The sequence below is a fragment of the Haliotis rufescens genome, unplaced genomic scaffold, assembly GCF_023055435.1.
Source record: "Haliotis rufescens isolate VD_foot unplaced genomic scaffold, xgHalRufe1.0.p SCAF_1, whole genome shotgun sequence".
In the NCBI taxonomy this organism is placed as follows: domain Eukaryota; kingdom Metazoa; phylum Mollusca; class Gastropoda; order Lepetellida; family Haliotidae; genus Haliotis; species Haliotis rufescens.
Window position 1 is genome coordinate 22,331,882 of NW_025963779.1, and position 17,882 is coordinate 22,349,763.

The following is a 17,882-nucleotide window of genomic DNA, read 5'->3' on the forward strand; positions in this document are numbered from 1 at the left end:
AAATACCGCGCCAATTTAAGAAGTTAAGGTGTCTGTTGCGGTTTCATTTCACGGATGATTTTGATTCCAAATTTTGCAGGGAACCATGTGTTGATTGGGGTTAATTAGGCGTAGTCTGAGCGTGATCGCCGCGTGGGGGTCCCTCTGGCAGATCGTCTTCACAGAACCGGGTCGATGTCTTCCACGAATTGTGTTACCCTGGAAAATTGTGGCTATTTGAATCTTATGAAGCTCCTGTGTAACTAATAGGGATTAAAGTAATTTCGTGTGGTTAAGTTTATGTCATACACACTAGTGAAACAACTGGGTTGTTGAAACAGCAGACACTACACTTTAGGTGATGAAGAACTTCATCACCAGACCCAGAAGGTGTCTGTAGACTGATGTGGCTTGTGAGTACTCTGATAAGACTATTGTAGATGTACACTATATTGCATATATTGGAGTGATATGAAGATGGTCTGATCGTGTATGTAAGGGTTGCCTGGTGTATATATAGACTGACTTATTGTATACTAGTATTTAATGACGGGGTGGACGGGTATATCAAGATGAGGTGAATTGGGGTTTAATAGCAAAGTGCATTCAGACACAGTATACTGCCTCCGAGCCGACCGGTCCTGGTTTTAGCCCCTGAATACCAACCGTCAGGCAGGGAAACAACAAGTACCATCTTTTAACGTCTTTTGGTATGATGGTTGTGTATACATGGGTGGGTGGTCGTGTGTTTACGGATGGGCTGGTCTTGTACATATGAGGATTGGTGATAGTATATATGAGGGTGTGTGGTCTTGCATAGAAGGCAGGGATAATATAATATAATATAATATAATATAATATAATATAATATAATATAATATAATATAATATAATATAATATAATATAATATAATATAATATAATATAATATAATTAATATAATATAATTAATATAATATATGCATAAGAAAATGCATGCGGTGGGTTAATGTTTAAAAGGAGATATCTTGAATGGGCAATAACAAACTCCAAATCCCCGGTCGTTGTCGACAGTGTTGTGTGTGAGTGCTCCACCCTTCCCGTCACGCGCCGTAGTCTAAGCGGATCGAATATCGATATCCTCGACAGATTACGTAAAGTGTGAGTTTACACAGGATTTAAAACAAACTTAGAAGATAAATAAACTCACAATAAATCTCTTATCCAGGTCCACGAGTGCTGACAGAGTCATGGCACGGGGCTATTTCAGTTGCATGCTTGTAATTCATACATAAAGCATGCATTCACCTGAGTGATATGATTGATTCAAATAGGGAGGCTATAACTGTATCTTTGTTTTAATCACACGCAGAACATGCACGCGCGAGCATGGACCAAACACATCGTTGCACTCTGTGATGACAGACATAACACCACCCCCACCCTCAACACTACCCCACCCCACACGCGTATTACGAAGATGATGAGTTCCACCGTTACTCCACCGTTACCTCAAAGTTAACTTAGAGAATGTGCCATATCCTATTCAGTATTCAAAACCATGTTGGGTAGTCCAGTGTATAAAGCGTTCGCTTACACACACAAAATGTGGTTCGATTCCCAAGGGCCGTATTGCATTTCATGTTTCCCCGCCGTGATATCGCTGGAATATTGCTAAAGGTGGATTAAAGCCTGTCTCTCACAAGCCTAGCATGTGTGAACACTTTTAACGAAATTGTTTTCGTACCTATTATGAAACATATTGAGCAGGAATCCTGACATATATAGAGCGACAGGTTGAGATGTCTGTTTGACAGTTGCACTGCTTGATTCAGTGGTAAACTGAGGGGTCTTTCGTCACTATTTGTGTAAGCTAGTGAACTTGAACGTTAAGTTGCATCGTGGTTTTCTTTGGATATTTGTAGAACTTGTTATTTTTTTATTTCGCTTTTAAATCAAGTTTGATTACAGTTTAACGTTTTTTCGAAGTCAAACATTTTCTCATGAACGGTCATCAATCGCAGATGTGTCAGAGCAAGAAATAAATCCACAATATTATGACATCAAACTATGTAAATAATTGCATTACTTCAAGAAACTATGGCGGTTATATTATGTAAACATCAGCTTATGAGAGATGGATTTACACAGTTGTATAAACACCAGTATTAAAACGTTTACGTCTCCCGGCACATTAAACTACGCCTCCCAGAATGCACCCTGGTGTGACGTCATCAAGCAGACGATAAATAATACCTGACACATCCCACTGTGTTCTTGTTTCTCACGAGATGCCGCGAGACTTCCTATAAATTTCACACATTATTCCTGCTATGTTGGCACATTAACTGGGTACAGGTCTCACCTCCTGTTGGGGTGCCAGTTGCCCTCCGTCTACGTTCATACTTCAAACTCTGACAAAACCTTATTTATTATATCCCCCGACCAGACACTTTCCAGTTTAAGGGTTTTGCCAGTTTGAGTGAATTGTGTCCCGGTTGGCCTGCCATAAACGTGTAATTTGCGCCATTAGTGCTGATACCTCCCTCCGCATCATGTAAGGACATGCCCGGTGAATGAGACTATAGCTCGAGAATTATTATTTCAAACATAAACTGTCGTGGTAAGGGCAATCCTGTGTGTCCCTCTGTCGTTTTCTGGCGCCGTCTCGCGCACGAGAGATCGCGAGAGTTCAAGCTTATCACGCGCTAATTGGGAGTATAATGATGGACGTTCACGAGAGAGTTTGGGTCATAGGTTAAAATTATGGCGAGCGATTTTGGTTGCATCATTTGCTGTACACGTCTACAATTAGCCACTGCGGGTTTTAATACTGCGACTAAATAAACCAGAACAGTCCCCTTGGCAACAGTTCAAGAGCCCCCAAAGGCGTAAAAAATTCGTTCTTTCAAGAATGGCCATATTATCTTGACTAAGGTACCGAAAAAATGTTCATTGCAAACACGTTATTTAACATTCTTACCGAAAGCATCAGCTATAGAAAACATCGTTGTGATGACAAGCAATTCATCTACTCTAACAACATATTCACAACCCATTTATCTCAAATGATTATGAGACCAGTGTGTAATCGTATGTTGTATGTTCATGTTAATATGTGTTATGTCGTGTTCCCTTGTCTCCTTGAGGATGAGAGTAGACTTCAGACATCGTTCAGGTTTGTTAACGCGCGTCAGCTGGAAGAGTGTCTGGCAGTGTATACAAACCAGTGTCAACAAAATCTCAGTGTTACCATTTTTCTGCAAACTTTGAATCCTATAGCCTGACGTTGAAAGCAGGTTTCTGTCAAAACACCATTTTGGAATATACTTTGATCTTAGGACTTTCGTCTCAACCAGACGACTCAGTACGTCCACAGTCGAGGAAAGTGTCGTCTGCTTCTTGTCGTTCACTTCCGGTTCTTTTTTACTTTACGGGGGAGTTTCATGTGCATGTTTCATATCTGTCGACAAGTCTGTAAGCGGCCCGTTCGTTAAATTTTGTTACTTGTTTTATGAGAGGGCGTGAATATACTGGTGTATACAGTTTGTGACGAGCCGCAACACTGTCTGGTATCCCTCTCATCTACTAGGTTCCTTCTTCAGCTCAAAGTCCTGGAAGGATGCTGTGTGCTTTGTTCAGTAGTACAGGATGTATTCTCATAAATATGCTATGCGTCTTATTCATATGATTTTAAGATAGTGTATTGTTCATAAATATGTTAGTGGTCGGGTCATTGTCAATAAAGTTAAAGAGAATTAGATAGGTTCTACTGAAGTGGCTTGGCATCTTTTTTATTTGCCAATATTAGATAATATTTATTGTACTGACTTTCCATATACTGATTTGGAACATTTGACTTAGGAAAACCACACTGATCGAAAAAACCCTAGAGCAATTAAACTATTTTACATTAATTTGCTAAAGATTGCAAACGTTCCCCGGTGTTATTGTCTGCTATATCTACGTTTTTTTTGTATTTTAACTACATTTGTATTAGCTAAATGAAGTAGAATCTTTGGTTTGGGGTAGACTTGTGGTAAAATCGTTTGTTCGTCACGCCGCAGACACGGTTCAATGTCCAATATGTGAGCAATGTGTGACGCACATTGCTGGTGACATTGCCGTTGAGATTTGCTTAACTTGGTGTTACCCATGTTTGAGAGTTGACCAAGACCCTTTATTATTCAACCACCCACTCACTTGTGTATTCAACGTCAGGCATAACCAGTTTTTCACCATAATATATCGGATATGTCCACACACCTCCCTCTACAAATGCCAGGGCAGAGATAGTGACAATTATAAATGTGTTATTGTGATATCCTAGATAAGGCACTGACCTACTTTGGACACTGTCCGTATGGCCGAAGTGAATGTTGACAGAGGAGTGTAGGATGTGGATGAAATAGGTCACATGCGATACCTCCGACCGGCTGTCATCACGTGATAAACATGAAAGCAAACGTTCGTTGATTCAGCAGCGGAGTCCATAAACAGGATGTGGTCAGCTTAAAGGGAGGTCACTCTCCTTCAAAGGGAGAGCACTTTGGTCATTTAGGTCAAAAGTAACTCGCTCGGATCATCATTTCAAAAACATCTTTATCCGTCTTTTCTTGATTGTCAATAGAAATGTATACAGTATTCTTGACATTATATACAAATATACTGCTATCCCGTCACCACATTCAACTCTTACCTGAAATTGTAGTAACACTATATATTACTTTGTACTTAATGATATCTAAAAATATTGTAATATGCAACGATGTTCGTGACAGGAGGGGACCCCCTTCCTCTCAAATAGGTGAATTTCCATTTGCAGATGGCCAGGACTATTTTGCTGATCTGGAGGGCCGAGAATGTGTCAACTGTGGAGCGATCTCAACACCCCTCTGGCGGCGGGATGGAACAGGCCATTACCTGTGCAATGCATGCGGACTGTACCATAAGATGAATGGCATCAACCGCCCCCTGATTAAACCCCAGCGCCGTCTGGTAGGTAAATTAGAAGTGAGTTGGACAAATACCGTTTTTTCATGCTGTTCTTATTCTTTCCTGATATGTTCAAAACTGATTCACATAAAGATAAAAAACATTTTTTTTTTAAATCATGAAAACACACTATAGTGATTTTATTCATTTCAGTATAGTTTATATAGCACTGTTAGTTACTTTCAGTAAAAGTTCATTCCTACTGGTATCATTGACCAAAGATATTTATAAGCAAGTTTCCAGTAAATTTATCCTATTCTTTCGTTATCTGAGGATGATATCACTATGATAACAGTGAAAATGAAACAATGGCTCAGTGATGAATTAACATCATCATTGTACAGACATGTGATGTATATGGGAACCAACAGATGAAAATGTCCTTTTTTGACATAACTAAAGTTAATGATGTAGAAATTAATCCGTTTTACAGGTGCACTAAATGAAGCGGTTGTATTTATTTATTGCCATCTTGATTTTTTTCCTTTCAATATTCGGATCCGATTTCGTAAACTCAGCACGAGACGAAACTATAATGGCTATTTTTACCCTTGAGATTTAAATCACAATTTGGCAAGCTCATTCATCTTAGGACCTGAGGGACTCTCCAAACACTGGGCGTTTATTCCGCGGAATAAGGCAATAAATTCATTCACGCGCACACCGATAAAGAACTCTTTTCGCAACGTTTATTTTTGCTAACTTGCACTTTGAGACGGCAAGGTATAATTCAGCGTTTTGTTTAGGTTTTATAAGCAATCGTTATAGGCCTCGCGTCTCAAACTGTCCATTTACAAATATTTAGCCGTAATTCCACTATGGAATCCTCAATATTTTGCTAACAAGCCTCCCCTTCCAACTCTCCGTATGTTCTATATCACTTGGCCCGACCCTAAAACACCGATCCCAAAGCGGTTATTGTCAAAACACGACGCGGGTCTATCGGCGAAAAGAAGACATTACTGTTAAATGAAGAAGAATCCGTCTTTTGAGATAAACCAGATGGCATGATAAAGGGAGATCACTCGCAGAGGTCAGACCGACCCCTGATGTGGCGCCTCATGTGCTCACAGCGTGTAGCGCATGCGGGGAGTATTTCGTTCCATGCCTGTGAGGTTCGCGTTCCTCATTCAGTCGTAGGGGAAAGGGGACTGAGGGTGTGGCAATTAGTGTTACAGAACCACACAGCCATGAACCCTAACCTTTGTAATGTTGATGTGAAATAAACCTAAAACAATAACATTATATGAAATATGGCATGCCATTCCCAGGCCTAAGTTGACTGTGAGAAGGTGTTGTCAAATGGACAGTTCCTATACTCTAAAATGAAACATAAGATTCATTAAACAAGTTATCGTATATTTCAAATATGATGTACGTGTATTTTAACAAAATCCAATCAGTGTTATCATGATCAAACAAACCGATTTTTCCACTTTGCATAATATCAAGTCAAAACAGAATCAATTATATAAAGTCCAGCTAGGTCGATGTTAAATCTCCGTATGAAGTAAAGCGACACAACCCTTTCCATATCCAATAGAAATGTCGGCATAAAGACTTGTACATGTTCTAGATCTCTACTTCTTCTTTCAGTCGGCATCTAGACGAGTCGGCCTCTCCTGTGCCAACTGTCACACCACTACAACGACACTGTGGAGGCGGAACAACGAAGGAGAGCCCGTCTGCAACGCCTGTGGTCTCTACTACAAACTACACGGGGTGAGTTGTTGACCTTGTCTATTTTTTCACACTCAATTATTGCCTTTTTACTAACACGGAAACTGACGACAATTTACCTTTCATCTTGACTTGAAACGTAACAAATACTCGGATATAAAAAGAGAATTATTCTCACAATCGGTAACTAACCTTTGTATTGACCTTATGAACATGTCCACTTGCACAGGACGATCTAAGCGCGACAACGATTATTACTGGCATACTTTAAGATTGACTTACGATAGTCGTAGTGCTAAGATTGCTTTGTGCAAGTGGGCCCTAATGCATTAAGCTGACTCAGTAGATAGCCACCATATTGAATATAATGTATCTAATGTCCCCAGGTAAACAGACCACTAGCTATGAAGAAAGACGGGATTCAAACCCGGAAAAGGAAACCCAAGAACCTTGCCAAGACGAAGACGCCCATAAAGTCCGAACCATCAGGTAAACGCTCTTCTTATAAATGATACATCCGTTATTTCGGGCCTGTTTTTCGTGCAACCCTCTACATGTTCTAAGGAATGAAGTTATTGTGACATGCTATTGCTCAATATGAGCACTCCCTTTATATCCTGGTGTCGCCTCTCTCCCATCTAAGTGAAACACCAGCGCAACTTGCCCCCGTGACTCAAGATAGCCAATTGTCCCAGCAAACCAGGATTTAACCCTCTGTGTGTGGGTTATTCTATGTAAATTGACCCCATTAACCCTGCTGAGAAGGAGACCTGTAGTCTGCCGCTGGGAGGCGTCTATTTTCAGTCTTTTTTTCTAAAGCGTCTGGCTGAAACGGAATCGAAAAGACAGATTTTTTATGAACCGGAATGTGATATTTATTTTCATTTGAAGGACATTTTTTTCTTGTTTCTGTTTATTTACTTTCTTTACTCTGACTCGTCTACTTAATCACTAATTTAATCGACTTGGCACGTGCTCCTTTAGGATGATGTATTACTTATTCTTCAACACGCACGTTTGAAACGTTTTAATATATGTTTAAGGTGTCAAAAATAAATTCATGAAGAATGCCCAATATGAACTTATATAGACACGCGAATAGATGTTTTTCGTTACATTGATGACGAAGGAACACATATGTGTCTTCCGATTGTTTCAGACTTTCAAAATTAAAAACTATCTTTCTGAAAACAATAGAAAAAAACATATTCAAAAGGTAGATGTTCCAAATTAGCTGCACAGTTTCTCTTGAACGCTACACAACATGGATACCACACCGTTGCGATTTGATTTTCTGAGTGGCATTTCCTGATGGCCATCGTTGCCAGGCGTTATGAGGCAACAGCCCTGAAAGGTTAGGTGTAAATATTTGGAGATCCCGTAGCGATATGTACACTCGGGTTCAAGACAAAGCAGCGGCATTAGCTCAACCCCATGGAGAGTCCGATATTCTCATGTCTACCCTTCAACTGTATTCCTCATCAACTGACTCGACTCCGTCTTATAAACCACAAGGATGCGTGTACCAATTTTCCCCGCGTGTAATAGTTTAAGAAGCAGGTCATGTGGAAATGATGTAGTAATATAAGTTGATATTGTTTTATCACTTGGAGTTAATGACTTTCTTTGATCCGACCGTTTCACTTGAATATTGTATGATGTTTTTCATTGCCATATCTAATTCTATTGATTTTGTTCCAGATGTTAAACCTGCCAGCTCACCTTCTGCTCAGTCTATGCATGGCAACCAGAACACCCACTCACCAACGCCACCTAACGGAATGAATGGATCAATGTCAAATCTCCTTGTACCAAACGGTACTCTGACATCACTTAGTCCAAGTCAGTCAGAATCGAACACATCGCTCAGCAGCCCCGTCTCGCTGACGTCACCGGGTCATTACGGCACGGTGGCGCCGTCACCCCCTAAAGCAGTCCCTGTCTCCCTCGACAACGAATCAAGTCACCCTCACGGCGGCAGTACCCTCAATTTACACGGGTCCGACGCGTCTCTAAATACTGTGTCCGTTGGTGCCAACTAAAAACTATGGTGATCTGTTTTTGCCTTAATCCAGTAACGTCCGTATGAAGGACGGAAGGCCGGGCCTCTCACCGAACAGTCTCCTTGCTGTGTTGCGATAGACGATCGACGTTCTTTCATTCGCATAGGACAACTGTTTCACGGGCCTTGGTTAAAGCATTCTGACATTAACACAAACTATGGAATACAGTATTACCGCTATTGCAGCTGATAATACGAGAACGTTTTCAACGAAGGTTTGAATTATGTTATCAGTATTGATGCTTGGTTACCATGGCAACTAAAACGATTGCCATGACGACCACAAAGACATTACCAGCAATGAGAAGAAAGCATTTTGTGTTTCTCGTACTACCTCAAACCGCCGCTATAAGGGGAGAAGGCGATGCCTGATCACTATATTGTAATATAAGTTTAGAATATTGTTAAATATTATGCCATATTTTGTAGCTAGTGCTTTTGTTTGTTATTGGATCTAGTCTAGTCAATCCTCTAGTCGCAAATAGAATCGTGTTGCTGGTCTCGACGGCCAAATATGTACATCTGTGATTTGTATAGATTGTTCCGAGCCACACCCAATAAGTCATTTGTGCCAATCAAAGTTATTTTGTCACTGACTTTTATCTTTTAATCGTTAGTTGATTTATTAGTGCTCTTCTTTTGATATTTGTTTGTTTGCAATCATACGAAAATATGTGCCAATCTTCCAATGTAATTATGCCCCAAGTCAGTGCCTTACCATACCACATGTTGTTTACGATGTAAACCCTGGTTGTGACGAAAGCAGAATGTCAACCAAATATTCAGATATGCCAACCAATGTTCTCAGATGTCAACCACTTATGCCTGTTTCATTGTATTATTCAAAACGGGCTTTCATACCACAAAACGCTCTTTAATTCGTCCGCCATCACACCGTTTTGTTTTCAAAAGGGTAAATATATCTTAAAGTTAATCATTCAAAGCATTTTAGCTATGACTTGCCACATTTACCGTACATGTGGGTGTATGTTGACCCATCACATAACGCTACAATGATGGCGTCGATAAACTGGTTCCCGACCGTTTTTGCGAATACTCTCAAACTGCAACCGTGCGTTGCACATGCTTTAGAGCATCAGACAGCGGGAACTAGTACAAGCGAGACAGTATTACTACCATGTCCCTCCATCTGGTGGCCGTTGTTACAGCAGACAAACGATCATGTATATTTTGCGATCGTCATCATATATTTATTGAGTTCACGAGTAACACATCTGCTATATATGTACATTTCACCCATAAAATAAACCGTTGTGGTTTCCTAAATCTTTGTTTGTTTTATCTGTTGCGCTTTTATATAGGGTATACAGTCACAGGGACCCCTACCACAATCCTGGAGTTATTGCGGTGTTCCTTCCCATATTTCACAGCCCACATAGGGGATTACCCTACCTTCCTTTTAACTCTACCCAGCCCACATAGGGGATTACCCTACCTTCCATTTAACTCTACCCAGCCCACATAGGGGATTACCCTACCTTCCATTTAACTCTACCCAGTGTGCTAGTCACTTAGTGGGGAGTGCAAACCTCTCAAGCAATGGTTCGCCCATCTTCCCCTTCAATAAATGTGGGAAGGGAAACACACTTCAATGAATGGTAACTGTGCAAACACTTGAAATTAGGTAACTCCAGACTGAACACTTTATGTAACCGTTCTAATAATCGACATATTCGGCAAATGCCAATACTTGAACATATATCGAAATCTTGAAGATTGCGTCTCTGAGAAACATGTTACAGTTGTTTCAGATGAGAAAAAGGTTTAATCTTGAACTGAAAAATATTTTGAACTGATGGAGACAAACTGTTGATGCCAACTAATCTGAATAAGCAGCATGTAACGAGATAATTAACAATTATTAGTGTATTAAATGTGTTAAATATAAGGTTAACATAACGCATAGTGAAGAGTATTCACCGCCGTGTTACAAATACATTTACGTGTAAAGAACATCCTCACCCCACCCGTGTTACGAGTAGGGCTACATACATGTATCCATAGGCAACACTTAACAGTAACGGTTATGCCTTATGTGTGGTATTTCCACAGCCAGCCAAGCTTCACGGATAGACTTCATGTAAAATACTTCCCCACTCGTTCACCCATACCTTCTTTATTCACCCTTGTTACTGAAAGATGTACACGTATAGTACTCCCTCATCCACCCTTGTTAGGGATAGATCTAATGTGTAGTACGCCCTCATCCAACCGTGTTAGGGATAGACCTAATGTGTAGTACTCCCTCATCCACCCGTGTTAGGGATAGACCTAATGTGTAGTACCTCCTCATCCACCCGTGTTAGGGATAGACCTTATGTGTAGTACTCCCTCATCCACCCGTGTTAGGGATAGACCTAATGTGTAGTACTCCCTCATCCACCCGTGCTAGGGATAGTCCTAATGTGTAGTACTCCCTCATCCACCCGTGTTAGGGATAGACCTTATGTGTAGTACTCCCTCATCCACCCGTGTTAGGGATAGACCTAATGTGTAGTACCTCCTCATCCACCCGTGTTAGGGATAGACCTTATGTGTAGTACTCCCTCATCCACCCGTGTTAGGGATAGACCTAATGTTTAGTACCTCCTCATCCACCCGTGTTAGGGATAGACCTTATGTGTAGTACTCCCTCATCCACCCGTGTTAGGGATAGACCTAATGTGTAGTACCTCCTCATCCACCCGTGTTAGGGATAGACCTTATGTGTAGTACTCCCTCATCCACCCGTGTTAGGGATAGACCTAATGTTTAGTACCTCCTCATCCACCCGTGTTAGGGATAGACCTTATGTGTAGTACTCCCTCATCCACCCGTGTTAGGGAAAGACCTAATGTGTAGTACCTCCTCATCCACCTGTGTTAGGGATAGACCTTAAGTGTAGTACTCCCTCATCCACCCGTGTTAGAGATAGACCTAATGTGTAGTACCTCCTCATCCACCCGTGTTAGGGATAGACCTAATGTGTATACCTCCTCATCCACCTGTGTTAGGGATAGACCTAATGTGTATACCTCCTCATCCACCCGTGTTAGGGATAGACCTAATGTGTAGTACCTCCTCGTCCACCCGTGTTAGGGATAGACCCTAACGCGTTGTACTCCCTCATCCACCCGTGTTAGGGATAGACCTAACATGTACTACTCCCTCATCCACCTGTGTTAGGGATAGACCTAATGTGTAGTACTCCCTCATCCACCCGTGTTAGGGATAGACCTTATGTGTAGTACTCCCTCATCCACCCGTGTTAGGGATAGACCTAATGTATAGTACTTCCTCATCTACCCGCGTTAGGGATAGACCTAACGTGTACTACTCCCTCATCCACCTGTGTTAGGGATAGACCTAAAGTGTAGTACTCCCTCATCCACCCGTGTTAGGGATAGACCTTATGTGTAGTACTCCCTCATCCTACCGTGTTAGGGATAGACCTAATGTATAGTACTTCCTCATCTACCCGCGTTAGGGATAGACCTAACGTGTACTACTCCCTCATCCACCTGTGTTATGGATAGACCTAAAGTGTAGTACTCCCTCATCCACCCGTGTTAGGGATAGACCTTATGTGTAGTACTCCCTCATCCAACCGTGTTAGGGATAGACCTAATGTATAGTACTTCCTCATCTACCCGCGTTAGGGATAGACCTAACGTGTACTACTCCCTCATCCACCTGTGTTAGGGATAGACCTAAAGTGTAGTACTCCCTCATCCACCCGTGTTAGGGATAGACCTTATGTGTAGTACTCCCTCATCCACCCGTGTTAGGGATAGACCTAATGTATAGTACTTCCTCATCTACCCGCGTTAGGGATAGACCTAACGTGTACTACTCCCTCATCCACCTGTGTTAGGGATAGACCTAAAGTGTAGTACTCCCTCATCCACCCGTGTTAGGGATAGACCTAATGTATAGTACTTCCTCATCTACCCCGTGTTAGGGATAGACCTTATGTGTAGTACTTCCTCATCCACCTGTGCTAGGGATAGTCCTTATGTGTAGTACTCCCTCATCCACCCGTGTTAGGGATAGACCTAATGTGTAGTACCCCCTCATCCACCCGTGCTTGGGATAGACCTTATTTGTAGTACTCCCTCATCCACCCGTGTTAGGGATAGTCCTAATGTGTAGTACTCCCTCATCCACCCGTGTTAGGGATAGACCTAATGTGTAGTACTCCCTCATCTACCCGTGTTAGGGATAGTCCTAATGTGTAGTACTCCCTCATCCACCCGTGTTAGGGATAGTCCTAATGTGTAGTACTCCCTCATCCACCCGTGTTAGGGATAGACCTAACGTGTACTACTCCCTCATCCACCTGTGTTATGGATAGACCTAAAGTGTAGTACTCCCTCATCCACCCGTGTTAGGGATAGACCTTATGTGTAGTACTCCCTCATCCAACCGTGTTAGGGATAGACCTAATGTATAGTACTTCCTCATCTACCCGCGTTAGGGATAGACCTAACGTGTACTACTCCCTCATCCACCTGTGTTAGGGATAGACCTAAAGTGTAGTACTCCCTCATCCACCCGTGTTAGGGATAGACCTTATGTGTAGTACTCCCTCATCCACCCGTGTTAGGGATAGACCTAATGTATAGTACTTCCTCATCTACCCGCGTTAGGGATAGACCTAACGTGTACTACTCCCTCATCCACCTGTGTTAGGGATAGACCTAAAGTGTAGTACTCCCTCATCCACCCGTGTTAGGGATAGACCTAATGTATAGTACTTCCTCATCTACCCCGTGTTAGGGATAGACCTTATGTGTAGTACTTCCTCATCCACCCGTGCTAGGGATAGTCCTTATGTGTAGTACTCCCTCATCCACCCGTGTTAGGGATAGACCTAATGTGTAGTACCCCCTCATCCACCCGTGCTAGGGATAGACCTTATTTGTAGTACTCCCTCATCCACCCGTGTTAGGGATAGACCTAATGTGTAGTACTCCCTCATCTACCCGTGTTAGGGATAGTCCTAATGTGTAGTACTCCCTCATCCACCCGTGTTAGGGATAGTCCTAATGTGTAGTACTCCCTCATCCACCCGTGTTAGGGATAGACCTAATGTGTAGTACTCCCTCATCCACCCGTGTTAGGGATAGACCTAACGTGTAGTACTCCCTCATCCACCCGTGTTAGGGATAGACCTAATGTGTAGTACTCCCTCATCCACCCGTGTTAGGGATAGACCTAACGTGTAGTACTCCCTCATCTACCTAATCTGTTGTACTTCCTCATCTACCCGCATTACGGATAGACCAATTATGTCGTTCTTTGTCATCCACCCGCGTATTCTTCCTCATCCGGGGGCACGGGTGGCCCAGTCGTCTAAGGCACCGCGATTCGCTTTGCAGAGTTGCGTCCCTTGGGCACGCCAGAGACCTATGATTGTGGGTTCGAATCCCGGTTCGCCCCGATTATGTTTCTAGGTTTGTCGGCACCATCATACCTGTGCTCGTGGGTTTCACCGAAGTGGTAAACGTCTGAGACCTGCATCGCTGCGGGCTTTCCTCCCACATTAAGCTGAAACGCCGTGATGTAACTGGAATACTGTTAAAAGCGGCGTTAAACCCAACTTACTCACTCACTCTTCCTCATCCACCCTCATTCCGGATAACCCTATAGATCGTACTTCCTTATTCAGCCCCACGGGCACTTCCTCATTCTCCCGCATTGCCGATAGATCTTGGAATAACGAAAGTTTCAGCTGGCTGTGTTCCTGATCAGAAACGCTCCAGGGTCGCCATCTCTCGTTAGAATTTACGTCGCTTTGAAGCAGATCCAACTGATTTTGTTGATCGATTTGTAACAATGGATGAGACCAGGTTCGCCACTTTCAGCCAGAGACTAAACAGCAGTCAATGAAATGGAAACATCTACATTCTCCGAAGAAGAAGAAGGTCCAAATCGTGTTCCATCTGCTGGCAAAGCGATGGCTTCGGTTTTCTGGCACTCCTACTGGTGGACTACCTCCAGAAAGGTCAGACCACTAGCGGCCAACATTATGCAAATCGGCTAGGCAACCGCGTAAGAATATCCAGGCTATATGACGTGGACAACTCCCTAAAGGTGTGTTGTTCTCGCAGGACAATGCACCTATGCACAAGCCATGGCTGCAAAGTATGACTGTGACTAAGAACTCATTTGACATCCGCCAAAATCCCCGGATTTGGCACCGTCAGATTTCCACCTCTTTCCATACTTGAAGAAATATCCGTCTTGCAGGCATTATGCAAATGATGGTGACGTCATTTTTGCCTTGGGGGACATTAGACATGTACCACTTTGGGAAAACCCAGGAGCTCGTGTATGTTACCAGAAACATAATCATGGCGAAACACATGAGATGAATTCACAATCATAGCTTTCTTGCACAACTAAGGGCCACAATTCTGCACAGCGAAATGCGGTACCACAGGTCAAATGGATCACCCGTGCTCCCCTTCCCAAACCCCCCACTCCCAAATATTTGCCATGAAAACGTCGACCTCCGAACGTGAATTGTTCTCTCGCCAAATGATTGCCATTCGGTAGAGGTTCCGAAAGATTATAAAAGCTTAGCAGACGAATTATTTTCGTAAACTGATTCAAACCTCATACACGTGGTTTGAAAGATACATTAATGTGTTGCTTTGTGTTTGAGTTGGTTGTGCACTTTATATGTCTGCAGCGCTTCCGGTTTCTATGGTATGTAGCGGTTGGTGACTGGTCTGGACAACAGACTCACGGACTAGGGATAAAACAGTTGCGATCCCCTGGAATATATCTCAAGATAAGAGCTTTAATAGACTTGTACCAACCAAAACACACTAGTATTTGTTGGTTTGTTTTAATTTTGTTGATCGCCCAACTAAGCAAGAATCCAGTTACCTAATGGCGTTCGGTAAATAACCAATGGACCAGTCAGACCAGTGACTGATATACTGAGCTCGGCCACACGTTGTCGGGGTACGATGACACAAGTCATCCCGCGTGTCCACCTGATCACTTCGTCGCCTGTTACGACAAGCATAGATTGCTGGGGACTTATTGTCACTCTGGATCCCCACGAGGAGACACAATAGTAAATTCATGTAAATAACATTTTCTGACATTGTCAGGAATAGACTTTAAACAAAGACATAATGTTGACCATTCAAATAATATACAGTGTCCGCAAACACAATGCACAAGAATAAGATATTAAAAGTAACAAAATGCAGGTATTATTGTCATTTGTCTTAAGCATAAACGAATTTATGTAACGGGCCTTTCATTTGAAGGCTTACTACATCGCGGCATGGTCGTCTCTCAAATTTAACTGTACCTACATGATCACGTCTACTGCTAATAAAGTGTTCGTGAACGAATTTGTTATTTGATGATACCAGGGACGTGTTTACCAAACATTTCCCATGGACCCTGCAAGAAAGGGGAGACAACACCTTCCCTGTTAATCCTTACTCTTAATGCTCATTACTGTACTTATGGTCTAGACGGTGCACAAACAGTGTTTACCGTTATTTGGCAATGTAGTCCATTATAAAACTATGTGGTTGTAGAAAAAACATGTTTTCCTTTCTACAGCAATGTGTTTGTACAGATTTGATAGGATCTAGTATGCACTTCATTTACCGGAAATGAAAACAAATTTTAGACATGCTTTTTTTTGTTTCAATTTTCAAAGTTTAAAATCCACCGCGGATATTTCTCTCCCGTCAACATGCCTCACAGTGGGTGCTGTTTGCTTTATTGTAATTTGTAGAACAAAAACTCACACGTAAGCAGCGTGGTGAGTCAAATCTCGCGAGATCATCTTGCATGCACGAGATCGTCTTACTTCTTTTCGTTTGAAGTCATAAAAAGCCTTCAATGCCGGCGAGTTACACCTAATGATGCAGCCGCGCTGGACATGAATATATCAGCCTGGGACTTCTCGTGGCATTAAACGTGAGTTAACGGTACTTGCTAGGTTATTCCGATCAAGACCACCGTTATTTACAGCTCGAGATCGTAGTCTTATCAAGATTTGGATGTCGTCTGATCCTCCGCCATGTTGGAACCCTTGTACACAACCGCTATCAAATTTTATCTCATTATCTACCCTCGTTTTCGTTCCATTTTGGCTCACATGGCCGTGTTTAATGCCAATATTTCGTTTCGTTTAGAAGCTACACTCCCAAATTTACGATCAACCTCTACCCTGAAGGAAGGTTGTGATGTGATGTGAATGGTTACTGGATGAGGTCGATCTGCACGTGCGTGATACTTAGCACGCATGCGCGTGATCAAAGACTATATAGGCTGACAATTCATCTGATATACAAGTGCGCTATGTTAACAATAACTCTCTTGTACAACAACCAAACGAATGTTTCACATGGTGGCAAGTTACCAACGTCTTGAAGTCTAGCCAAGCGAGCAAGATTATGCTCCCGTTTGTACTAAATCGTACATAAATTAATTTATTCATCTATTTTAAATGGATCAATTTGTATTCATCATATACCTTGTATCTTTATTTGTTTCGTTTATTTTATACGCTTTTGTTTCTTCTGGTTTGCGCTGTTGTGGTTTTGGTTGTAGAGGCGGTTATTAAAGACTTTTAAGACTGTTGCGCTAATGTACACTGAACTGAACTTTGGGAACGCACACATACGCACGTACACACACACACGCACGCACGCACGCATGCACGCACGCACACACACACACACACACACACACACACACATACGCACGCACGTATACGCACACAAACACACAAACACACATACACACATAACGAGTTTATGTTCCATTTTGACTCTTCGGAATGCATATTTGAATGTATGTCTTATTTGTGTGAAATATAGGTAATTTGTTCGAAAGATGATTAAGTCAATATCTACTTCATGTGCATTCATCTAAACATGTCTTGACGTCACACACAACCAGCGCCCACAAACATGTGTATAAAATGTTGCGGGATTATTTTACAAACCAGTTACACAAGGATTTATTTTCGTTCTAAAAATGTTATTCTAAACGGAATATAAGTGACAACTATAGTAAACCACACCCAAGAAGGGGTGTATTTTGTCGCCTGATCTGTCTTTATCCCTAAAATTAACAAAATAATGAGATTATCACGTTTCCACGCATGATTGGCATTAGAGCGCTCTATCTTGTATATTCTCCA

At 42.1% G+C, this 17,882-nt stretch overlaps 1 protein-coding gene across 10 annotated transcripts in view; it reads left to right on the forward strand.

Annotated features, from left to right (window-relative positions):
• The window catches only part of LOC124114585 (transcription factor GATA-4-like), a 44,895-nt gene extending 34,913 nt beyond the window's left edge, over positions 1–9,982 (forward strand). For 9 of the 10 annotated variants that reach the window (XM_046475210.2, XM_046475212.2, XM_046475209.2 and 6 more), the window contains exons 3-6: positions 4,766–4,971; positions 6,550–6,675; positions 7,020–7,122; positions 8,335–9,982. In XM_046475210.2, the coding sequence (XP_046331166.1) occupies positions 4,766–4,971; positions 6,550–6,675; positions 7,020–7,122; positions 8,335–8,675 (776 nt within the window). In that variant the 3' untranslated portion in view covers positions 8,676–9,982. The remainder of the gene's footprint in view (positions 1–4,765; positions 4,972–6,549; positions 6,676–7,019; positions 7,123–8,334) is intronic. The other variant, XM_046475218.2, reaches the window with a different exon arrangement.
• The last annotated feature ends 7,900 nt before the right edge of the window (positions 9,983–17,882 follow it).